Source organism: Crocuta crocuta, unplaced genomic scaffold, assembly GCF_008692635.1.
Source record: "Crocuta crocuta isolate KB4526 unplaced genomic scaffold, BGI_CrCroc_1.0 scaffold344, whole genome shotgun sequence".
Classification (NCBI taxonomy): domain Eukaryota; kingdom Metazoa; phylum Chordata; class Mammalia; order Carnivora; family Hyaenidae; genus Crocuta; species Crocuta crocuta.
The window spans coordinates 1,039,098-1,063,573 of NW_027533081.1; the positions used below are offsets into that span (position 1 = coordinate 1,039,098).

A 24,476-nucleotide genomic window follows, 5' to 3' on the forward strand; every position below is an offset into this window, starting at 1 on the left:
GAAACTGCACCTTCAATCAAAACGACTCTTTGTGTCTCACTTCTCCAAAAGGGAGGGGAGCTTGGATATTGAGGGAGACACCCATCAACCCCATGTGAGTGGCTTGTGCCCTTATTCATCAGGTCGTAGCTACATATTATACACAGGGCTTCATGCCTAATGTGGGGCTCAAACTCATGACCCCGAAATGAAGTCACACATTCCGCTGACTAAGCCAGTCAGGTGCCCCTCCATATCCTTAATGCAATTCACCACCTTGGGCTTCTCAACGCACTGATTCTTCTCACCTCCAGATCACACTGTCTCTGAAATCTGCCAGAGCAAAGGAGTGGGGAGCTGAAGGATTGTTCCCACTGAATGCATGGTGGGAGGTGTTGCTCAAACCTAGACCATTTGAACTGCTACTGTGAACATTATGTCATACCTCCATTGACCTAGAAGTGGTAGGCAGGGCAAGAAAGAAATCTGCATTTTGCATCTGTGTTTTTGAAATTTTTTACATTATGTTTACACATTTTTATAATGTAATTTATACGTTATATATACTTTACATTTATTTATGTATATTTTCTATATTTAACTCTTTTCTGATCCTGCCTTCTATATGGGAGTTCCAGTTCATCCAGGTTGTGCTTAGAAGAGCCAAGACAAGGGGCTCTTTTCTTCCATAGGGTAAACACAGACTCTCCCAAGGACCAGCAGCAGAAATGGGGTAGTGAACTGAGGACATTAGCCTCCCTTCCAGGACCCTTGCAAATTCTGTGTGTCCTTCCACCAAGGATGTGTGGGTGTGTGGGTGAGCAATTCTTTGGCTTTTTGCAATGTGGGGTCTCCTGCTCTGATCCTCCCCCTGCTGCCTTACGCACCCCCTAAATGGCCCATCCAATCTGCATCTGTGGCTAGGATACTAACATCAGCACCAGTAAATCTGCTAAAGAAATAGCCCTTACGTGTATTCGCTCAAACTTAAGTCTGCAAAACCCTTTTATCGTTATCAGGCCTTGTCACTTCCAATACCCCTGTACAGGTAAAAACGAAAATGTATAACTACATTTTACAGATGAACATACATACGTGACTCGGGCAGTGTAAGCTATGTAGCGTGGCCTCCACTCCTAATCAGAGGCGCCCTGCGGCTGCCCCTCTACAGTCGCTCAGCGGGGGTCAGCCCTGCAGCTTCCTGCCCATGCAGCAAGAGATGCTCAGCCACTGAATTCCTACCATCAGGTCGCTACTTCGCGCCCAAAGCGACGACAGTCGCCACTTCCCGCCGAAAGTGGCAACCAATCAAAAGCCATTTAGCCAGTTAAGAAAATGGCCAATCGCGATTGAGGTCCGAACCTGGGACCCACCCCCTGAAACAGTCGGATCGCGAGGGCACTGATAATCGCGAGGGCAGAGAGCCAATCAGGACGCGGCGCGTGGCTCGGCAAGCAGCAGTTGGGCTTGGCGTTGCCGTGGTAGGAGGTGAATTCCGGCGTGCGGCTAGGAGGCGGTCACCATGGTACGGTGGGCGGCCTCGGTGGGGGGAAGGGTCTTGGGGGACAGACCCAGCTAGCAGTGGGGTGCAGAGGTGCCCCGACTTGGCAGTGACAGGATGCTGGTACCACCCGAGATCGAGTCCAGAGCGTGTGGGTCTGGGGTTAGAGCCCGCCACCCTTACCCTTCCAGGCTCTTCCCTAAGCAACACCAAGTGTTGTACTCGAATTCTCTCCTACTTGTCCCTGTTACTCTGTGGGCTGACCAGGGCACTTATTAGATAGGCATTATTTACAACGTCTTGAAGTAAGAATGATAGAGAACGCCATATGCTGAACAATCTTGCTTCCTCCATTAGATAGGGTTTGGCTTTTATTTATTTATTTATTGGTTGGTTGGTTTATACTTAGAATTTTCTTAGAGCCAAGCCAAGCAAATAGGAATAGATATGTTTATATACTCTCTTCTTGCACCAAAAATAGCACGCAGTATAAACGCTCGCACCGTTTTTTCATTGTACGAAAAATACGCGCCCTCCGAATGAAATACAAAGATTTGCTTTGTAGTTTACTGCTGCATAGTGTGTGGCTGTAGATTTTTCAGCCTGCTCAGTGTCTCTGGATACTTGGATCCCCCACCCCCACCCCCACCCACCCCCTCTTTCCCAGTCTTTTGTACGTGAAACTGCAATGAGTAATCTGTACATGTGCTATTTTGACTTGTGTAGGTGTTTTCGGGATGCCAGAAGTGGATGGCTGTGATTTTGTAGATTATCAGGTCCCCTTTTCTCGGCAATACATGAGAATTTCTCTCTTCCCACAGCAGGCTAAGCTTCTGCCTTTAATTCGTGCATTTTTATATCCTCGGCTCATAGATCTACTAGAAAGTTGTTGAATTAGCCCATTAATTAACCCACACCAGTGGCACCCAACCAACACCTGTCGTGTACTTCTGAAACATGTGGTGCCTAAGAAGACAGTCTTATGTGGAGAGCAGCCAGAATAATCCTGTACATATTATATATACACATACATATAACAATTATATATACAAACTACATAATTCACTGTATAATAATTCATACTAACCTCTGCATTCTCTCTCTGTAAAGCCTCTGGTTTTGAGGTCTCTCATGTTGGTTACTGCACAGCATGAAATCAAGCTGCCCAAAAAAATTATTTGTAGAGGTGAATGATTCCAAGTGTAAAGGAAAGATATCTTCTATTGCCAGACAGGTAAAAGGAAGCTTCAGGATTAGAAGATATTTGTGCATTTCATCAGTTTTAGGAACTGTTAATTCTTAGCAGAAGCTTTGTCTTAAAAAAGAAAAACACCATGATTTCAGAAGAGCTGCTCTGTCATTGTTGGTTGATACGATAGGGTCTTCTTTTTTTTTTTTTTTATGATACGATAGGTTCTTCTGAAGTTGAAGTACCTAAAATTCTATTTAAAAATTTGTTAGGGGCGCCTGGGTGGCTTAGTCGGTTAAGCGTCCGACTTTCGCTTAGGTCATGATCTCGCGTTTGTGGGTTCGAGCCCCGCGTCGGGCTCTGTGCTGACTGCCAGCTCGGAGCCTGGAGCCTGTTTCGGTCTGTGACTCCCTCTCTCTCTGACCCTCCCCTGCTCACTCTGTCTCTCTCTCTCTCCTAGAAATAAATAAAACATTAAAAAAAAATAAAAATTTGTTAAACATTTTTTTCATTTTTTGAGATAGAGTGCGAGTGGGGGAGGGGCAGAGAGAGAGGGAGACACAGAATTCGATGCAGGCACCAAGCTCTGAGTTGTCAGCACAGAGCTCAATGCAGGGCTCGAACCTACCAGCGGTGAGATCATGACCTGAGCCGAAGTCGGATGCTTAACCAGCTGAGTCACCCAGGTGCCCCTAAAATTAGATTTTTAAAGTTCATTGTACTTAGTTGAACCAACCAAATAAGGAGCTTTGGGGGAGAGGAAGGGATGACAAGTTAGTGTGACTATAACCCAAAAGAACTTACCCTGAGAAAATGTTGGCCATTTTAAGTACTTTGTCTTTGTTAGGAGGGTTTGTGTCTGAAAATGAATTTAATAGGAAATCTAGGGGGCCACTTGGATGAGTCATTTGGTTAAGCGTCTGACTTTTAGCTTTGGTTCAGGTCATGATCTCACGTTTTGTGATTTCAAGCCACAACTCTGTCTCAGTGCTGGCAGCACAGAGCCTGCTTGGGATTCTCTGTCTCCCTCCCTCTCTACCCCTCCCCCGCTTGTGCTCTCTCAAAATAAACATTTAAATATTTTTATGTTTAATATAGTTTATTTATAAGTTTATGTTTTATAATTTATATTTATTTATATATTATATAATTATAATTAAATATTATATGTTTACAAAAACATTTAAATATGTTTATAAATAAATATAAAGGTATATTTATATATAAATAAATATAAATATATTTATTTAAATAAATATAAATTAACCTTTATATTTATTTAATGAAATAAATATTTAAATAAACATTTAAAATAATAATAAAAAAAACAAAATAAGAATCCTAGCAGCAGACATTTCATTTAAAATCCTACTTTGTGCATCCCTGAGCCTCATCACAAAGTTGAGTACCTTCTGGAGAATTTGTCCCTCCCTCTAAAGGTAATTTTTTTCTGGCTCAGCATTCCAGTTTGGAATCAGAATTAGATTGTCAGTTGTGATCTAGCCCCTTGTCTTTCACTTATTAAAAACAAGACCAGAAGCAGAAATTTTAGGCTTTAGACTTTTCTTTTTTTTTTTTTTTAATATTTTTTTTTATTTTTNCCCCTAGACTGTTAGTTCTAAAAGCTAGTTGATTACAGTGTTGAGTTAGGAAGTTAGAAATAACTTGAGGTAGTTTGAGATTTCTGAACTATAATGTGATCATAATTAGATGATGGAGAAAAAATACAATCTTAAAATGATCTGGGCTTGCTGTCAGGAGTGGCAGGATCAGGGCTGCTCAGGGCTCTGGGGTCCACTCTCCCCTCCCACTACCGGTCAAACTCTTATTTGAATTATTTGGAGTTTATTTAGACTTGTCTTATGGTTGGTGAAGAATATGTCTGTCTGGCAGATGTTCCCTGTGCATATGAGAATGTGTCTTCTGTGCCTCTAATGTAATTTAGCTCCATGTGGTTGATAGTGTTGTACTGGTTTTCCATACCCTGACTGATTTCCATCTAGTTCCATCAGTTATGAGAGAATGTTGAAACCTTCTATTGTAGATTGTCTATTTCACTTTTTCTTCTGTTTTTCTTTGTATATTTTGAAGCTGTGTATCGAGAAACTGTGACTCTAATGGTATATAACCAGTATGGATTGTTATGCCTTGCTGTTGAATTGGTCCCTTTATTATGATGAAACGAGCCTCTTTCCTTAGTAAAATTCTTTGCTTTGAAAGCAACAGTGTTGGTCCTGGTCTGTGATGTCCCGCACTGCTCCCTACCACGCTGTGTGCCCTTTTCCACCTGGGCTTCCCTGCAGGCAAGGTGCTGTCAGCCAGGTATTGCTCAGGCAGCCCCTTCACCATGGACAATGCCAAGAGCTTACAGACTCTGAAGTCCCGTTAGTACACTCGGCCGTGGGTTGGAGCCCACCATGGCGCTGGAGAAGTGGGAGATGAGTGGCTAAGTAGGAGACTCCAGGCCTGTCACCTCCTCCCTGTGGGCCTGAACGACATTAACTGCCCTGCCTTGTGCCTGTGCGCTCCTCCCAGCCCTGCTGCTCAGCCGCATCCAAGGCAGTGTTTCCTCCAAAACTGCTTGAAGAAATGCCCAACGGGTGCCCATCCAATCCATCCCAGCTCCCCTCTGGCAGGCCAAGGCCAGTCTGTGTCGCCAATAAGCCAGTGTCAGCAGAAAATAAAATGAACTAAAAACTGCTGTTCATGCAGCCACTCTGGCTTGCCTTTGGTTTAGCCTCAGCCTGTTTTCCATCCTTTACTCTTTAACCTATCTCTGGGCTTCTTGTTCTTAAGCTTATGGTTAGGTCTTATTTTTTCTCTGACAATCTGCCTATTAATTAGGTATTTTCATTTAATTTGTAACCATGTTTAATGTGATTATTAGCATGGTTGGGTTTTAATCTGTCGGGGTATTGTTTGTTTTCTGTTTATCTCTTGTTTGTTCCCTCTTCTTTTTTCCTACCTCTTCTGGATTTTTATGATTCCATTTTATTTTGTTTTATTAGCTTTATGGCTTTATGGTTTTATTGAGGTATCACTAGAATAAAATAAAAATAAGGTATATAATTTGACAAGGTTTAACATTTATGTACTTTTTAATTCAATCAAATTTTATCTATTGTTGTGTTGTAATTATTGACCAGTTAGTATTTCTGTAAAGTTTTTTTTTTTAGAAAATTGCCAATTACGTATCTTCTGAATGCAATAAAATCTAGATAATATATTTTAGAACAGGTTTTTTAAAATACTGATCTTTGAGCAATGCAGAGGCTCTCCTTCTGTTCTTAGTTGCTTTTTTTTTTAAGGTTTAACATTCATTAGCATATTGATAACCCATGAAATTATCACCTCAGTGAAGATAATAAACCAATCACCCCCCAAACTTTCCTCCTACGCCTTTGAAAATCCTTCCTCTTGCCACTCCCACCCCACTACTAACTTAATGTATTTTCTAGGGGTGTCTGCATGGCTTAGTCAGTTAGGTGTCTGACTTCAGCTCAAGTCATGATCTCATGGTTCGGGCATTTAGACCCTGTGTCTGTGCTGACAGCTGGGAGCCTGGAGCCTGCTTTGGATTTTGTGTCTCCCTCTCTCTCTGCCTCTTCCCCACTTGCACTCTGTCTCTTTCTCTCAAAAAATAAACGTTAAACAATATTTTTAATGTATTTTCTAGAATTTTATATAAATGGGATAATTGAGTTCATTTTTTTGTTGTAGCTTGGATTCTTTCACACACTATTTTGAGATTCATCCATGTTGTTCTGTGCATCAACATGGTTGCTTTCTATTGCTGATATCACCTTTTTTGTGTGGTAAAATACACATGGCACAAAATTTACCATTTTAACCATTTTAAGTGTAATTCAGTGGCTTTGAGTATATTTACATGTTATAGAAGTATCACTACTTCCAGAACTTTGGTTTTGTAAAAACACTTTTTTAATAGTTTATTGTCAAGTTGGTTTCCATATAACACCCAGTGCTCATCCTCACAAGTGCCCTCCTCCACGCACACCAGCCCCCTTCCCCTCCCCCCACCCCCATCAGTCCTGTTTGTTCTCAGCATTCAAGAGTCTCTCATGGTTTCCCCCCTCCCTCTCCCCGACTATTTCCCCCCTTCTCCCCCACAGTCCTCCGTTAAATTCCTCCTAATCCTCCTACACATGCAAACATATGGTATCTGTCCTTCTCTGCCTGACTTATTTCGCTCAGCGTAACATCCTCAAGGTCCATCCATGTTGCTACCAATGGCCAGATTTCATTCTGTCTCATTGCCATGTAGTATTCCATTGTATAGATAAACCACATCTTGATCCATTCGTCAGTTAATGGACACTTAGGCTCTTTCCATGTTTTGGCTATTGTTGACAGTGCTGCAGTGAACATGGGGGTACATGTGCCCCCATGCATCAGCACTCCTGTATCCCTTGGGTAAATTCCTAACAGTGCTATTGCTGGGTCACAGGGGAGTTCTCTTGTTAATTTTTTGAGGAACCTCCACACTGTTTTCCAGAGGGGCTGCACCGGTTTACCCTCCCACCAACAGTGTAGGACGGTGTCTGTTTCTCCACATCCTTGCCAGCATCTGGAGTTCTCTGATTTGCTCATTTATCCGCTCTGACTGGCATGAGGTGGTATCTCAGTGTGGTTTTGATTTGTATTTCCCTGATGAGGAGGGATGCTGAGCATCATTTCATGTGTCTGTTGGCCATCTGGATGTCCTCTTTGGAGAAGTGTCTGTTCATATCTTCNATGGCCCAGGCCTCATATTTGTTGGGAGATTTTTGATAACTGATTCGATTTCCTCACTAGTTATGGGTCTGTTGAGGTTTTCTATCTCTTCCCATGTGAATTTTGGTAGTGTGTATGTGATTAGGAATTTGTCCATTTCTTCTAAGTTGTCCAATTTGTTTGCACATAATTTTTCATAGTATTCCCTGATAATTGCTTGTATTTCCAAGGCATTGGTTGTAATAAGTCCATTTTCATTCATGATTTTGTCTATTTGAGTGCTGTCTCTTTTCTTTTTGAGAAGCCTGGCTTGAGTTTTGTCAATTTTGTTTATTTTTTCAAAAAACCAACTCTTGGTTTCGTTGATCTGTTCAACTGTTTATTTGGTTTCTGTATTGTTTATTTCTGCCCTGATTTTTATTATTTCTCTTCTCCTACTGGGTTTGGGATGCTCTTGTTGCTGCTCTCCCCCTAGTTCCTTTAGGTGCTCTGTTAGATTTTGCACTTGTGCTTTNTTTCTGTCTAGTTGATCTATCCATTGATGTAAGTGGAGTATTAAAGTCCCCTGCTATTAGCACATTCTTATCCATAAGAGTGTTTCTATTTGTGATTAATTTTTTTTATATATTTAGGTGCTTCCATATTTGGTACATAGACATTTATGATTGTTAGTTCTTCCTGATGGATAGACCTGGTAATTATTATATAATGCCCTTCTACATCCCTTGTTACTGTCTTTACTTTAAAGTCCAGTTTGTCTGATAGAAATATAGNTCGTGAGATCATGACCCGAGCCCAAGTCGGACACTTAATAGACTGAGCCACTCAGGCGCCCCTATCCTTATATTTAGCCAGTTTCACTATGATATGTCGTGCAGAAGATCGATTCAAGTTATGTCTGAAGGGAGTTCTCTGTGCCTCTTGGATTCCAACATCTGTTTCCTTCCCCAGATTGGGGAAGTTCTCTGCTATAATGTGTTCAAGACTCCTTCAGCGCCTTTCCCTCTCTCTTCCTCTTCTGGAATTCCTATGATACAGATATTGTTCTGTTTGATTGTATCGCTGAGCTCTGGAACTCTCCTTTCGTGTTCCTGTACCAGTTTATCTCTCTTTTTTTCAGCTTCCTCTTTTTCTGTAATTATGTCTTCTAAATCACTTATTCTCCTTTCTGCCTCTTCAATTCGTCCATTGAACACCTCCATTTTATTTTGCATCTCATTTATAGCATTTTTTAATTCATCACAACTATTTTTAAGCTCCATAGTCTTTGTAGCAATAGTTTCTCTGATGTCTTCCATGCCTTTTTCAAGCCCAGCGATTAATTTTATGACTATTGTTCTAAATTCTTATTCAGTTATTTTGCTTACATCTGTTTTGAGCAGTTCTTTAGCTGTCAATTCTTCCTGGAATTTCTTTGGAGGAGAGCTCTTCTGTTTCCTCATTTTGGTTAGCTTTCTATCTCTTGATAGTTATTTTTTAATTTTTTAAATGTTTTTATTTATTTCTGAGAGAGACAGCATGAGCAGGGAAGTGTCAGAGAGAGGGGCACAAAGTCTGAAACAGGCCCCAGGCTCTGAGCTAGCTGTCAGCACAGAGCCTGACATGGGGCTCAAACCCACGAACCGTGAGATCAAGATCTGAGCCGAATTCGGACGCTTAACCAACTGAGCCACCCAGGCACTCCACTATCTCTTGTTAGTTTTAAAAGCTTGTTATGCATTCTATACCTGTGAGTGCTGCTGTACCAAAGAAGGCTCGTTGACTGTCCAGGGCCTTTCCATTCAGAAAGTGTTCTTTGAATGGTGTCTCTTGGCCTCTCTTCTTGAGACCTTGGTTATTTTATTTTGCTGCTCGTAATGGTATTTGGGGCTCTCCACCATGTGTACTTTGGCTTGTTTCTTGAGGTAGCCTGTGAGGACCTGGCTCATGCAATGATGAAGTTGAGAAATCACATGATCTCCCATCTGTAAACTGAGTATCTAGAAAAGTTGGTGGTATAATTCAGTCTGAATCTCATTCTGAGAACCAAGACATGATGATTTAAATCTCAGTCCAAGAACCAGAGATGAGAGGAGTTGTTCCGCTAATACAGGCAAGCATGAACTAAAAAACTTAAAAACGTTTTTTAATGTTTATTCAGTTTTGAGAGACAGAGCATGAGTAGGGGAGGGGCAGAGAGAGATGGAGACACAGAATCCGAAGCAAGCTCCAGGCTCTGTGCTGACAGCTCCCTACATGGGGCTTGAACTCATAAACTGTGAGATCATAACCTGAGCCAAAGTTGGATGCTCAGCCAACTGAGCCACCCAGACGTCGGTATTCCAGAACTTTTCTGTCATCTTCCAATCTTTTCTAGCTGTAATTCCATCCAGTGTTATTTTTCATTTCAGGCATTCTGTTTTTATCATTAACAGTTCAATTTAGGTCATTTTTATATCATTCCTCATTTTTAGTTCTACCTTCCTGAGCATCTGGATACATAATAGCTACTTTAATGTCCTTGTATACTAGTTCTGTCATCTGTGTCATTTATGGGCCTGTGCGTCTGCTTGTATTGATTATTTTTTCTTTTCATATGGTCATGTGCTGTGCGTGTGTGTGTGCATACGTGTGTGCCTGGTTTAAACCTGCTAAGTTTAGATTGATATGAATTTTAAATTGTTGGGTGCTAGGGCTTTTCTGTTTTTGTTTGTTCTTTAGGCTTTTTTTCTAGGATGCTATTACATATCTAGAAACAATTTGCTCCTTTTGAGGCTTATTTTGAAGCTTTAGGTGAATTTCAAACAGCCTTTAGTATAGGCCTCTTTTAATGTTTATTTATTTTTGAGAGAGAGAGTGCATGCAAGAGCAGGGGAGGGGCAGAGAGAGAGAGAGGGAGACAAAGGATCTGAAGCAGGTTCTGTGCTGACAGCACAGAGCCCAATGTGGGGATTGAACTCATGAACCATGAGATTAGGACCTGAACCGAAGTTGGGCGCTTAACCAACTGAGTTCCATGTAGGCTTCTTTTGGCCCCACTATTGAGGACTCCCTTCAGGGCTATGTGAGCTAGGAGACCTTACCATCATGACAGATGTGAGCTCAGAGGAGTCTCTCACATGTGGGTACTGAGTGGTGCCCCACTGTAGACTCCAGTGGGGCTCCCTGCTGGCATCCATAAGGCTCTTTCTGTGCAGCTCTCTTCCATCCATTGTCAGCACCATGGTTTCTAGCTGCCTTGGCCCCTCTGAACACTGATTGCTTTCTCCACTCAGGGAGGTTCCTTCCTGGGTCATGGGTTTCCTCCCCGCCATCCCAGTGCAGCCTAGAAGCGGCCCGGCAGTCTTCTGGGGAAATGCTAAGGCCAGTTACATTGTTTGAATCGCTGTCTTGTGTTGCCTGTTGTCCAGTGACTGTAAACGTTATTTCATATATTCTGTCTGATTTCCTAGGCCATTGCTTATATTAATAATTAACATTACTGGGGCGCCTGGGTGGCTTAGTCGGTTAAGCGTCCGACTTTCGCATGGGTCATGATCTCGCGGTTTGTGGGTTCGAGCCCCGCATCGGGCTCTGTGCTGACTGCCAGCTCAGAGCCTGGAGCCTGTTTCAGTCTGTGACTCCCTCTCTCTCTGACCCTCCCCTGCTCATGCTGTCTCTCTCTCCTAGAAATAAATAGAACATTAAAAAAATAATAATTAACATTACTTATTGCTTGGAAGGCAGTTTATAGCGGTTCTCTTACTGTTCGTAGTTCAAGTATATGTATATCCGTGTTGCATTGGTAAGTATTCAGATATAAAATTATCATTGGAAGCTCCTGGGTTGTAATGTCTGAGAAGATTTTAAAATAACAAAATATTTTACAAATATTAGCTTATGATATTAGGTCTCATTTGCAAGTCATATAGCGTAGGTTCCCTTGAAGACCAGGGGATCTCAACGTTTCTGTTCTGGTTCCCAGCGCGAGTGCATCTCTATCCACGTGGGGCAGGCAGGTGTCCAGATCGGCAATGCCTGCTGGGAACTGTACTGCCTTGAACATGGAATTCAGCCCGATGGTCAGATGCCAAGTGACAAGACCATCGGCGGTGGGGATGACTCGTTCAACACGTTCTTCAGCGAGACTGGGGCTGGCAAGCATGTGCCCAGAGCGGTGTTTGTGGACCTGGAGCCCACCGTGGTCGGTAGGTACTCGGGCACTTGGGAGGCTTTCCTGGGAGAGCGGGAGAGCCTCCCTGAAGCCCCCTCCATGCCCCCTGTGCTCCTTTGAATCCTTTCTGCAGAAAGGACGGGATGTACAGGGACATGCCTGTGGCTACATCAGGTGAGAAACTGAAGGATTAGCGCTTAAAGTGTCCGTGGGTCTGAGGCTCCTAAGTTAGGAGAACCTGACGTACAGGCCAAAGATAGGCTGGTAATCGCCCCAGCCCCAGGCAGTTGGTTGTGTAGACTCCCACCTGCAGGGTGCCCGGGCACTGGTCCCTCCTTAACGCCGCGCACGCCGTACTGCCGCTGCGTGAGAATCTTGACCTGCATCTGACATAGAAAGGTAGGTAAGTGGAGAGCGTTGGTTGGGTTCCTCCAGATTAGAAGCCTGAGGTGGTTGCCAGGGAGAGCTGCAAAGAGAAAGCACCTTTCAGTGGCCACCCAGGGGAAGACAGGCTGTCTCCCTGAAGCCTGTGAGAGGCAGGCCACGTAGGGTGCCCTGCTGGGACTGGCCGGCAAAAGTCAGGCTGACCTGGTGACCGTCTAGTACGTAAGCGATTTTTAGTTACGCTCTTTGAGGTGGCTCTGGATAGGAGGATGTATGTCTGCGAATCCCTGTGTTTGGGTGTGAGTGGTTTCTCTCCTTTGGGAACAGTCAGATTGGAATTTGTACCTCCCGTTGACTTTACCCGCGGAGCCATAGATTGCTGTTGTGATCTGCGTATCCCGCAGAGACGTTTTCTGTGAGACGCTGATGCTGCTGACCTGCAAGGCACGGCACGTGCCTGGTAGATCCAGATGGTCCCTGAACCCGTCCCTCCTGGTGAGTTAAGAACAGGCCTTAAAGCTCCGCGGCCCGCGTGTCCCCTCTGTAGATGAAGTGCGCACAGGGACCTACCGGCAGCTCTTCCACCCAGAGCAGCTGATCACGGGGAAAGAGGACGCAGCCAATAATTACGCCAGAGGCCATTATACGATCGGCAAGGAGATCGTCGACCTGGTCCTGGACCGGATCCGAAAACTGGTAAGGGGGCGCCGAGAAGGCTTCCTGTGGACGTTGCCCTGGACAGGAGGGTGTGCGGGGATTGCCTCCAGGAGGGCCCTTTGGCAGATGCCCACGCCAGAATCTTGAGTCCCCGCTTCCCTTCGCATGTGGCTTCAGTGCATCCGTACGTCTGTAACGCCTGCGTGGCTTTGCTTCCGAGTGTCCTGCACGTGTACTGTGGGCGATTTGAACGCGTATCATCTCGCAGAGGAAAAGAAGGGAGCGTGGCGTGTTGGCGGTCGGCGGTGTGGCTTCTGCGGCACTGACTGCCGGTCTCTGGTTTCTCTCAGGCGGATCTGTGCACGGGGCTGCAGGGCTTCCTCATCTTCCACAGTTTCGGGGGCGGCACCGGCTCTGGGTTTGCGTCCCTGCTCATGGAGCGGCTGTCGGTGGACTACGGCAAGAAGTCCAAGCTGGAGTTTGCCATTTACCCGGCCCCCCAGGTGTCCACGGCCGTGGTGGAGCCCTACAACTCCATCCTGACCACCCACACGACCCTGGAGCACTCGGACTGTGCCTTCATGGTGGACAACGAAGCCATCTACGATATCTGTCGGCGCAACCTGGATATCGAGCGGCCCACGTACACCAACCTCAATCGTCTGATCGGGCAGATCGTGTCCTCCATCACAGCCTCCCTGCGATTTGATGGGGCCCTGAACGTGGACTTGACGGAATTCCAGACCAACCTGGTCCCCTACCCCCGCATCCACTTCCCCCTGGCCACCTACGCCCCGGTCATCTCGGCTGAGAAGGCCTACCACGAGCAGCTGTCTGTGGCCGAGATCACCAATGCCTGTTTCGAGCCGGCCAACCAGATGGTCAAGTGTGACCCTCGGCATGGCAAGTACATGGCCTGCTGCATGTTGTACAGGGGGGACGTGGTCCCGAAAGACGTCAACGCAGCTATCGCCACGATCAAGACCAAGCGCACCATCCAGTTTGTGGATTGGTGCCCGACTGGATTTAAGGTAGGACTGGGTGATGTTGAGTGGTGTTACCTGTCAGCAGGCAGCCGGCCAAGAACAGCATGCCCTTGGTGGGGGATGCTGTTTGTTCCATGGCAGTCAGTCCCTTGGTTATAAATTAGTGAGCCACAGTGATAATTTATTCAGTGGTGCCATTTGAACTTCCTTCCTGAGTTATCACACTATATATCTGTGTGAAAAAAAATTTTTTTTTAACAGACCAGGAAATTTTCGGAAAGATTTTTGTTCCCTCTTTTGAGTAAAAGAATTAGTGTGGGAAATGTAGTTTGGACTTAGAAACGTAGCAGTTTTCAAAGCATTTTGATAATTTATATGGATATTTGAAATTAGGGTATCACTATAAGCATTACTGTGACTAAATCCCATTTGATTCTGCAGGCACATAGAAATGAAACCCAATTTATTTATTTTTAATTTTTTTTATGTTTTATTTATTTCTGAGAGAGAGAGAGAGAGAGACAGCATGAGCAGGGGAGATTCAGAGAGGGGAGGGGAGCTACAGAATCTGAAACAGACTCCAGGGTCTGAGTTAGCTGTCAGCACAGAGCCTGACGTGGGGCTCGAACCCATGAACTGTGAGATCATGACCTGAGCCGACGTTGGACACTTAACCGCCTGAGCCACCCAGGCACCCCCAAGTGAAACCCAATCTAAATGTCCTATGCAGTGTTCAATTTAAATAAATACAGTCATGGATGTTTTGGGGAAAAAATGGCAACATATTCATTTCTCTTTTCGTATGATTAGCAAGTTTGGCCAGCATTTGCCTCCAACATGGTTTGTGCCAAGCTTCCAGCTGATACAGGATAGGAAATTTGCTGTTGCTCTTCAGCTTTGCCCAGTTCTTGAACACTAAACCCTGTCCATGCTTTCCATCTGAGAGAATATGCTTCCCTCTGCCTTGCTTTCCGCACTACCTCTGCTGGCTCAGACCTCACTGCTTCTGGTGGGCTTGCTGCAGTGGGTCCTTAACTGGTCCTTCCTACTCTGGGTTCAGGGGTCGGTACAGTTGGCAGACCAGCCAAGTACTTTTGTAAATAAAGTTTTATGTGAACACACCCACACCTGTTCGTTGGTGTGTTGTCATGGCTGCTTTTGTGCTACAAAGACAGAATTAAGTAATTGTGACAGAGACCATGGGGCCCAGCCAGCTTAGAATATGTGCTGTCTTGCTCTTTATAGAGAGTTTGCTGACCCCGGCTCTAACTAACCCTGTGTATTGGTGCCCAAACCTCTGGTCGTGTTGTCCCCTGGGTTGGAAACTGAATGCTTCCCATTTGGTCCCAGCCCTGATATCACCCCTTCTCCTACTTAGCACACACATAGGCCGCCTCCTGTTGCAGTGGTGACAACAGTCCTAGGGCCTCTGACAGTGTGCCTGTCGTCCTGTTATGCACAGGCTGGCTTGTTTGGTGGGAGACGAGGGCATATGGACTCCCTTGGTGATACCACCATAGTACTCTGATTCGAGTGTAAAAGGTTTCAGCTACAGAAATGAACCCCCATCTTGTAGAAGCCTATAACATGAAGCATATACAAAGCAGTGTCCCTTTTTAGAAGAAACAGCCCTGTTACCTGAGCATCTGTCACATGTCTCAGGTGCTGGGACACAACCCTTCAGGCAACTGGGGACTGAGCCAGGAGCCAGGGCTCCTTTTCCCCTGTTTTCCTTGTCTGGAAACCAGCACCCTGCTCACCTGACACCCCGCCTGGCACAAAGAAGGCACCTGCATGTCTTGTTTCCATGAAAGCGGCTACCATTTCTTTTTTTTTTTTAATGTTTTATTTATTTCTGAGAGAGAGAGAGAGAGAGGCAGCATGAGCAGGGGAGGGTAGAGAGAGAGGGAGACACAGAATCAGAAGCAGGCTCCAGGCTCTGAGCTAGATGTCAACACAGAGCCTGATGCGGGGCTCGAATCCACGAACTGTGTGATCATGACCTGAGCCGAAGTCGGATGCTTACCTGACTGAGCCACCCAGGCGCCCCGAAAGCGGCTACCATTTCTGGGTTTGACAAGTTTCACCAACTGTTTTCTTCCCCTTCTCTGGCAGGTGGGCATCAACTACCAGCCCCCCACCGTCGTCCCCGGAGGGGACCTGGCCAAGGTGCAGCGGGCCGTGTGCATGCTGAGCAACACCACCGCCATTGCCGAGGCCTGGGCCCGCCTGGACCATAAGTTTGACCTCATGTATGCAAAGCGAGCCTTTGTGCACTGGTATGTGGGGGAAGGCATGGAGGAAGGGGAGTTCTCCGAGGCCCGGGAGGACCTGGCAGCTCTGGAGAAAGATTATGAAGAGGTGGGTGTGGATTCTGTGGAAGCAGAGGCTGAAGAAGGGGAAGAATACTGAATGGGGACGTGGCTGGCAGGCATTCCTCTCTCCCTCTCTCTCTTGCCACCCTGCAGCACAGCTGGTTTCCAGTTGTTTACAATTAAAGTTTCTGTATGAAACCTCAGTCTGTTGTGATGCACAGGACACACTCATGTGACTGCATGGATGGGTAGGACCCCAAATCCTGCTGGGCCGTGTGGAAGGCTGTCCTGGGCTGCACTGTAGGAGTGGGGCGCACCACTCCTCCTCTGTAGGGAGCCAGTGCTTATGTGACATGACCTGCATGACCTGGGGGAAACAGTATTTTCAAATCAAGGTTTCAAAGCACAAAGATTTCCTAGATTCTAGGAAAACTGAGTTAGGTTTTCAATTGAATTTGCCATTTTTCAGGTTTCTCTGTTGATGGCACATAGTGACTAATGTGTAAGTGTTTGAAAGTGGAGTTTGAACATCTGGGGTCCATGGAAGGGGGCTGTCCAGAGTCCCTGACGCTGTGGGTCAAATGTGTAGGGTGAGGACATTTGGGCAGTGGGGGGAGGGAGTGGCGAAGGTAGTTTTATTGGATTCTCCGTAGCATTCACAGCCACAGGGGGAGCTCTAGATTACAACACAATTCATCTTTGACTTCACTGTGCATGTAACCTGTAAGACAGCATTCCCCCCTCGCCCCAGACCCTTGCAGCTGAGTACTTTGGGAATGCTCTCAGCAAAAGCACTGCACCTTTCTCTTTAGCAAAACATGTTGACATCCATTTATAAAAGTTCTAGTAATATAGCTGACCTTGAACAAGAATTTGAACTGTGCAGGTCCACTTATATGTGGATTTCTTATTGTATGTAAATGTATTTCTCATGATTTTTTTCCTCTAGTTTCCTTTTACAGTACATAATATATACATAAAGTATATATTAATTGTATATTTTCAGTAAGGCTTCCTATTAACAGTAGGCTATTAGTAGTTAAGTTTTGGGGAGTCACAGGTTATACTTGGATTTTCAACTATGCAGGGGTTGGTGTCCCTGACCCCCATGTCGTTCAAGGGCCAACTATATAGATGTTTTCCTCTCTGACCTGAAAATAAGTTACAGTAGGGTGAAACCACTGTTTTAGGTTGCTTGCATGCAAAACTGATTCTCAGTATCTGAGCCTTGATGTACTCAAAAGGTGATAGGAAACAGCTTAGATGCACTTCGGTTTTTCACAAAGCTTTATTACCAACTGGAGGAAACCACACGTAGCCTCTGCTAGGAGGCTGGTGGAGCCCACAGCTGGGTGGCGGGAGAAGTCTGCCTGTCTCAGGTGCTGCTCCGAGTGGGGCTCTTCCCCTGCCCGCCCCCCTTCGGCAGCCTGGTAGCACTGGGTTGTCGGGGCATCCTTTGGCTGGATCCTTCCCGGCCGCCACGCTCTGCCAGTGCTGGGCCTCCACCCAGAGCCGCGCTGCCTTTGTTTCTCCCTGAGCAGACACAGAACACAATTGTTAGGAACCAGGGCAAACTCCACAGTCAGCACACCTACTACATTTGTGTTCCTTGCACATTACGTCTAGTACATTTCTGTCCGACCTTTCAGCCAGGGACCCTCTCTCAGCCCTGAGCCCTGAGGCTGAGGACCGCTTGGAGATGGCACATCCAAGAGAAGTCCTCGCAGAGTGCAGGAGGCCCTTGAGCATAGGTCCTAGGACAGAAGCAGCGCGAAGGGAAAGGTGAGCTCAGCCGGTTGACTCCTGCCCTGGAAAGCGTAAGGTTTGCCCTGCCAGCAGCAGCACAGGAGGGCTCACCAGCAGGGCCGCCGCCTTGTGGCCTCCCCTGGCGCTCCCCACTCCAGATCACCCACAGCTGAGCTGCTGGGAGCAATGATGCAGGAAGCACATCCATCAAGAATGGAAGTCAGGCTTTTGGATTTGGACCTTGGAAGCTTTCTCTCAGGCGTTTCCCTGACTACCTCAAAGTATTTTGCAAACATTTGGTGGTCAAGCCTCTTGCTGTTAAGTTCAGCTCCAGGATCCTGTGGTCGGGTTCCTGCCAAGGCTTGACTGCTCAGAGGAAGCTTGCCCTGACCACAAGTAGTCACATTCGGATTGAGACCACTGGTGCAGATACTCCTTGACTTGTAATTAACTTACCTTCCCCTCCTTCTGTGAAGACAGGAAAATCTGCAATCACACTTGGGCCAGAGCTTTATTCTAAAGGAATGGCTTCCCTGGCTTCAGGATGTTGACAGCATTCACAAGACAGAGGACACCAGGAGCCACAAAATGTGCCCAGGGAGCAGGCTCACCCTCTGGGTCACAGTCCCTCCCCATTGGGCCTCCCTCGGCCAGGGTTCCTCTCTGCTCCAGCCTGACAGGGTCCACTCTGCAGACTCTGACCAGGGGATGCATGCCATGTTTGACCCTCAATCTTAATGTCACTCTTAGTCAAATAAACAGCCTGCAAGGGGGACCTGTGGGTTTTTGGAGAAAAGACACTATGAGTTTCTTGGGGGCATGCTGAGTCACTACTGTTTAACCATTTGTCACCTAGAACAAGGGGAGGCAGCTGCATTTGTGACACTGCAAACCCTGGCTCCTTCAGGACATCAGACTTCCTTTCCATCCTCTCTTATGTAACTACTTTCTCCCCAGGACTCCTGCAGAGATAGGACAGCCCTTCGTAAGAGCATTTCTGAACAGCCCCTCCCCAAAGAACAGGGGGTCTTTGCTGCCTAGTTGGGTGGAAAGGGTTACCATGGTGCCACTGCTTGGAATTCCACAGCTCAGATTTTCCCCTGCCCTGCCTCCCTGGGCTTCACACTCAAGTGCCTGCACAGGTTTGATTCAATGGAGATATAATAACATGTTAGCCAGGGCCAAGGGCATGTGGGGTGAAGCTGGGCCAACTTGGCCTGCCAGTGATTCATGGAAAAAACAAAGTAGAGAACTGTCACCACACATCTTTTTCCTGTTACACATGCTGGTATTCTGTCCCCACTGACCGGTCAGTGGGCAAGGATCCTGTCTCCTATGAGTGCACGAGCCCCGCCATCCTACAGCTCCCAACATGCTGGTGGGCTCTGAGGCCATGTTCCTCTCCAGGCCTGGCCAGGCTGGCATAACTCACTTGCAGCACCTGGCCTAATTCTAGGCATCCCACAGACTAGGCCAGGGGCGCCTCCTAAAGGCCCTGAAAGTATGGCTCAAGCATGGCTCACCCCCAGCAAATGGCAGGGTAGGTCTCAGATGTGGGCCTGGGTCTGGATGCAGCTTTTCTTCACCCTGCCATACATCTGAATTTCCTCTCCCCCTCAGTATAATGACCAGGGCCCTTCTGGAAACTCCAGGATGAGAGAAAAGGAGAAAACAACAAATAAGGTTCATTTTGAACCTTGACGAGGCCAACAAACCCTGGAAGTAAGACACCAAGGTAACTGAGCCATAAAAGGCATTAAGAAAACCATCTAACAAGGAAAAGTAGACCATTTATCCAGCTCTGTGCAATTCCTGGGACCTTCAGGAATCATGTGCTCTCCCACTTAGTGCAGAGACCCACTTAGGCCTCATGCAGAGCTGGGGAGGCATTCTGGTCTGGGAAGAATGGTGTGCAGGGCCTGTCAGTGGACAGACCTGCTCTGTCTAAGCCTGGCTAAGCCATACCCTCCTGGATACTGCATGGGACTTTCTGGAGCTGGGGTCAGGACTGAGCCAAAGGTGACTACAGGCTAGGGTGGGTGGCAGTGACGTGCCCCCAGGCCGGATGTCTGAGGACCCCTCATAGGTATCAGACAATGAGCACTGAAGGTTAAAAACAGCCTGGCTCATGGTGTTAAAAAGTTGGTGCTCCTCCTGCCCCTAATACTTGACTGAACTCCCCAACCCCAGATGAAGCAAAACCCTAAAGGCAACTCTAAACACACCCCCTGCAGCTGGGGAGCTGGCCCGCCCCAGTGGGACCACTGAGCCATTTAACTCTGGTGTGGCCCCTGTGATCCCGACTTCCTAGCCCCTGCAAGCTGTTGGCAGAGGAGGGGGGATCAAGATTGACAAAGAGCCCAGAATACGAGTTGCTGCTCCCATCCTGCCCGTGTTCCCCAGGAGTGGCCTTTCTCCATGGTGGGAGTGTTCCCTCGTGCTCAAATGGGCCGGTGGGGCCCCTGAGGTCAAATATTAGTGACTGGTCGTGAGTGGACACTAGATGCATGCATGAGGAAGGAAAAGAACGGGGGTGAGGCAGGATCACCAGTGCCCTGATATCCTCAAGGCTGGCTGGCAAGATCTGGTGGCCAGGGTGAGCATGCGGCCAGGACCACCCATCGCTGGTAGTAGAGGGTCCACCAGAAGTCTACACCCACCAGTCAGTCCTGCTGTCCTCCCTGGCTGAGTACACAGGAGGGGCCTAATCAGTGCTTCCAGAACACATACAGACATAATGACAAAGACTGATGTGCACCACGGACATGCACACATACACTTTTAACCCTTAACTGGGCCTGTGCTTCTTGGGAGATGTGACCCTCTCCTGTACACATACAGTACATACACCCCTGATGCGGTGTTTCTGGCAAAGTGCAATTGTCCTGGAGCAGCACTGTCCAACAGAAATATGATGTGAGCCATGTGTAGCTTATTTTCCAGTAGCCACATTAAAAGGGGGGGGGGGGCACCTGGATGGCTCAGTCAGTTAGGCGTCCGAATTCGGCTCAGGTCATGATCTCACGGTTCATGAGATTCAGCACAGAGCCTGGAGCCTGATTTGGATTCTGTGTCTTCTTCTCTCTCTGCCCCTCCCCCACTTGAGCGCTCACTCTCTCTCTCTCAAAAATAAACATTAAAAAAAAGTAAAAACAGGAAGTTAATGTAAATAATGTATTTTAATTAACCTAAAATGTGCAATACTACCATTTCAACATGTAATCGATATAAGGATTATTTGTGAGGCATTCTTTTTGTGCCAGTTCTCTGGCTTCTGGGTGTCTGGTGTACACTTAGACTTGCAGTGAGTCTCAGCTGCAAGCCCTGAGGGCCGTGGCTCCTGTACTGGACAGTGCAGCTCTGTGTAAGGCTCACAGCTTCTGCACACCACACTTCGTCTTACACATTCCAGAACAGCTTTTTAAAAGCACACAGTTTCCCTAAACCTCAGTAGAGAACACTCAACTGAATTTTATTTCTCCTTGGTGACCACACCCTTACCATGACAAGCATTTGCCCTCTCTGTGCTCTTGGGGTCTTCTCTTTCCCCCTGTTCTGCCTAGGAAAGCCAGGAATGAGTGAGCTTGTCAGTGACGGTCCCCTGGATCCACAGAACATCTGGATGCTGTGTCTACTGCAGCTTACCAGATCAAACTCCCAGGTGAGCCTCTAGCCCCTGGTCTGCAGCGGCTCCCACACCAATTTTGTGGGAAACCTAAGGCCTATAAGCCCTAACGGCCCCAACCCCCCATCACAATCCTAGGCTACCACAGTCCCCCAGTTGTTCACTCTGACAACTCTCATTTTTTCTGCGTCAGACCCTGCCCAAGGTCCGTGTGGACAGATTCTGCAGCATGTGGCCTCAGAGCTCTTGGTCTCTGATGGCTTCTGCCTCTTGGCCACAGCACACTCCAGGCATGGCCCTTCCTGTGTCCCGCTCCCCTCCAGTGCCTCCCCACTAAGCCCCTTTCCAGGCTGCCCTCTACCCTCACTGGGCATCTCTCCAGGGCCTCTCTGTCCTCATATCCTGGCCACCGCCTGCCCAACCCAGCAGACCCAAAGCCTAAGCACTTGAGAAGATCCTGTGGGCCCCAGCACTCCCTGCCACTCCTGTCCCCACTCCCTGCCACTCCTGTCCCCGTGCTTGGGGCTTCTTCCTCACCTTCCTCAGAGCCCCTCTATCCCAGTGCTCTGAGCACCAAAGCAAACCCACCCTACCTCTGGACTCTCCACCTTTCCCTTTCCCACCTCCCTTCTCCAAGCTCAGGCCTGCTCCCACCAATGACCTGGACCCTCATCTCAGGCTGGAGCCCTCGCCACTCCCCCTACCTCAAAGGGCTGCAGGGCAACAGGACTCTGAGCCTGTGTAACCCCTGCTGTTCCAGCAAGGCCAGCTACACTGGCTTCCTCCCGTCTCTGTCACCATCGGTTTATCTAGCCATCCCCTGAACTGGAAGTAGGGCCTGTCCATCTCACAGCCCCTGTGAGCCCTCAGCACTGAGAGCCAGCCTGGCACCCAGTCGCTGGGTGAGCGAGCGGCGGCAACCTCTTGAAAGAGGAGGGTTCCATTCCCAGTTTCTCCCTTCCTCTGCCCGTTGATTCCTCAACTCAGCCTTCTAGTCTACCTGCCTCTACCCTGACCTGCCCCTTGGCCCTTCCCCATGCCCTCTGAGCTCCAGGTGGCACCTAGAACAGCGAGGTAGGTGATGTGGGAAGGGGCATGGAGAGCACAGCCAGGGCATCTGTGGGATCTCAGGCCCCCATACGCCCCTGGCTCTGGGCAATGCCTGGAAGGTGCCCTCAGCTCAGGAAACAGGCAGAAAAGGACAATCACAGCTTGCTCTCTAGGCTACCTGTCCAGGTGGGTGACGGCACCTAAGGGCCCAAGGTGTTTCTCACACCTATGGCTTCACTCTCTACAGCAAAGCAAAGGCTCTCCTGCCCCTCAGCCTGTTGCCCTCCTCTGGGGGTGAGGGCACCTCTACAGAGCACAAGTCTCACCTAGCAGAGCTGGCCTCTGGGGGGCAGGAGGCGTTGGTCCCGTTCCAGAAGTACTGCAAGTGGTCTCTAATAAACCAGGCCCTGAAATCATGTCCCTGGTCCCTAAGCTGTGTGACAGGGATGGCCCATAGGGTCCTACCCTAGCAGTTCATCTCAAAGCTGCTCTGACTTTCTGGGGGCCACAGAAGTTTCCACAGAAACAAGAAAGAGCACCAACCCCCAGAGATAAACCAATAAACGCAACCTGCAAAAGGAGAGAACAGGCAGCAAGAGAACCGGAGGGAACCGGGGGGCCCTGGAGAGAGAGGCGAGTACGTGGCAGCTGGGCCGTGGAGCAGAACCGGAGAGGCCGCAGGCCGCGGGGCCGAGGAAAAGGAGGGCCTTGCAGGGGGACTACAGCTCTTGGCAGAGAGAAAGGAGGCCTCTGGAGGTCAGAGAGAGACACAAAGAGAGCAGACAGAGCGTGGATCAGTAAGGAAGCCTGCGCTCCAGTGCCCGGGGCCTCTCAGGAAAGGAGGTGGGTACCCAGGGCCCTGGCACTCCCGCCCACAGGGGCCCAGCCTGCCCTCCACCCGAACATTGGCCCCTTCTCAGGATGTCGTGAGTGCCTGAATGCTTCCGGCCAAGCATTCAGGGTGTTTCTGAAATTGGGAGCAGATGCGACACCCCAGGAGCTCCACCGTGACACCCCTGTCACCGGCACCTGCTTATCCGTCAGTCATGACTCTCAGGAGTGAGGAAGCCCTTCAAATGTGAGCCCAGTGCTGTGCCTACTCAGGCCTCTGCACCCTGTGTCTAGGGCAGCCAGGGGCTGCCATGCTGACCCGTCCTGCAATCCGAGGAAGAAAGCTCAGCTGGCTAGACTCCTGGGCAGCACCGGGGCCCAGATGGGGTAGAGGCAAGGGGGTGGCAGTAAGGCCTCTGCCTGCCCCGCTCCCTGAACACTTTCCTGGAGGCTGTACACACCATGAGAACAGGAACCAAAGCCACCTTGTTCCCCTGTTTGTGGAATGAAAGCATTTCTACCCGAGGAGGCCGGCAGAATCCCATGAGGCCTAGGCTGCGTGGGCCACCCTGGACACCCACTTGGCGACTACCTGATCTGGACTTGCACGCATAGCAAAGGGTAGCAAAGAAACGGAAACTTGGGACTGGAAACCAAAAGGTGAGCCCTTGGATGGTCCCTGTGGGTCCTGGGAGAAGACCCACGGTAAGGCCGGGCCACTCAGGACCAAGCCCACCTTGTGTCTAACGCCACCTACTTTCCTCCCCTGCTACCCGCCTCCTGAGTCACAGGGGCAGGGAGCACCGGGCCCAGCTCTGACCTCGGGACTCGGGCACGCTCGACGTGGGTAGAGACACGGCCACAGGGTCCTGGGGCTCGCTCCCCAGCCTCTGTCCAGCACACATGGACTTGAGCATCTGGAAGACAGCGAGGGGCGCCACGTTCAGCTTCAGCAGGTCCACCAGGATCCTGGAGAGAACACAAAGCGGTGGGCAGTGAGCCCTCCTTGCCCAGGCCCAGGAAGGCCATTTCCTTCAAGACCCCAACTCTAATCTGGGCGCTCAAAGGTGTCCGAAAAGGGCGGTCTGGGGGTGGGGGCTCCTCCAGATCAGAGGCCCAGGCGGGGGAGCAGGAGAGCAGCGGTGTCTGGGGGTAGGACGAGCTCACACTCCCACCCGCGCGCGCTCACTTGAACACGTCGGGGTCTATAGCGCCGCCCGCCGCCTGCGCCAGCTCGTAAAGCTCCATCTCCTCGGCGCTCAGCACTTTCTTCCGCCGCAGCGCCAGCTTCTGCAGAGCTGCCTCCAGGCCCGGAGGCGCTCCTGGCCCGGGCCCTGCGCCCGGGGC

The 24,476-nt window shown here is 48.5% G+C and overlaps 2 protein-coding genes across 2 annotated transcripts; one reads left to right on the forward strand and one right to left on the reverse strand.

Moving 5' to 3' along the window:
- The first annotated feature begins 1,427 nt into the window (after positions 1–1,427).
- Positions 1,428–16,080, forward strand: LOC144216509 (tubulin alpha-3 chain). Its single transcript, XM_077745892.1, has 5 exons — positions 1,428–1,504; positions 11,347–11,569; positions 12,467–12,615; positions 12,927–13,607; positions 15,678–16,080. Exons 1-5 carry the CDS (start codon positions 1,502–1,504, stop codon positions 15,972–15,974), a joined length of 1,353 nt encoding a protein of 450 aa, XP_077602018.1. The 5' UTR covers positions 1,428–1,501; the 3' UTR covers positions 15,975–16,080.
- Positions 16,081–17,146: 1,066 nt separating this feature from the next.
- Positions 17,147–24,473, reverse strand: LOC144216525 (mitotic-spindle organizing protein 2B-like; the record flags this gene model as incomplete). Its single annotated transcript, XM_077745921.1, has 4 exons — positions 17,147–17,410; positions 22,869–23,048; positions 23,950–24,098; positions 24,319–24,473. Coding segments are annotated over 4 exons (642 nt in total), but the record flags the coding sequence as incomplete, so codon positions are not given.
- Positions 24,474–24,476: the final 3 nt, after the last annotated feature.

Coding starts and splice junctions, on each gene's coding strand:
- LOC144216509 (XM_077745892.1), top strand. Junction 12,616..12,926: donor TGGACCGGATCCGAAAACTG/GTAAGGGGGCGC, acceptor GGTTTCTCTCAG/GCGGATCTGTGCACGGGGCT. Junction 13,608..15,677: donor GGTGCCCGACTGGATTTAAG/GTAGGACTGGGT, acceptor CTTCTCTGGCAG/GTGGGCATCAACTACCAGCC.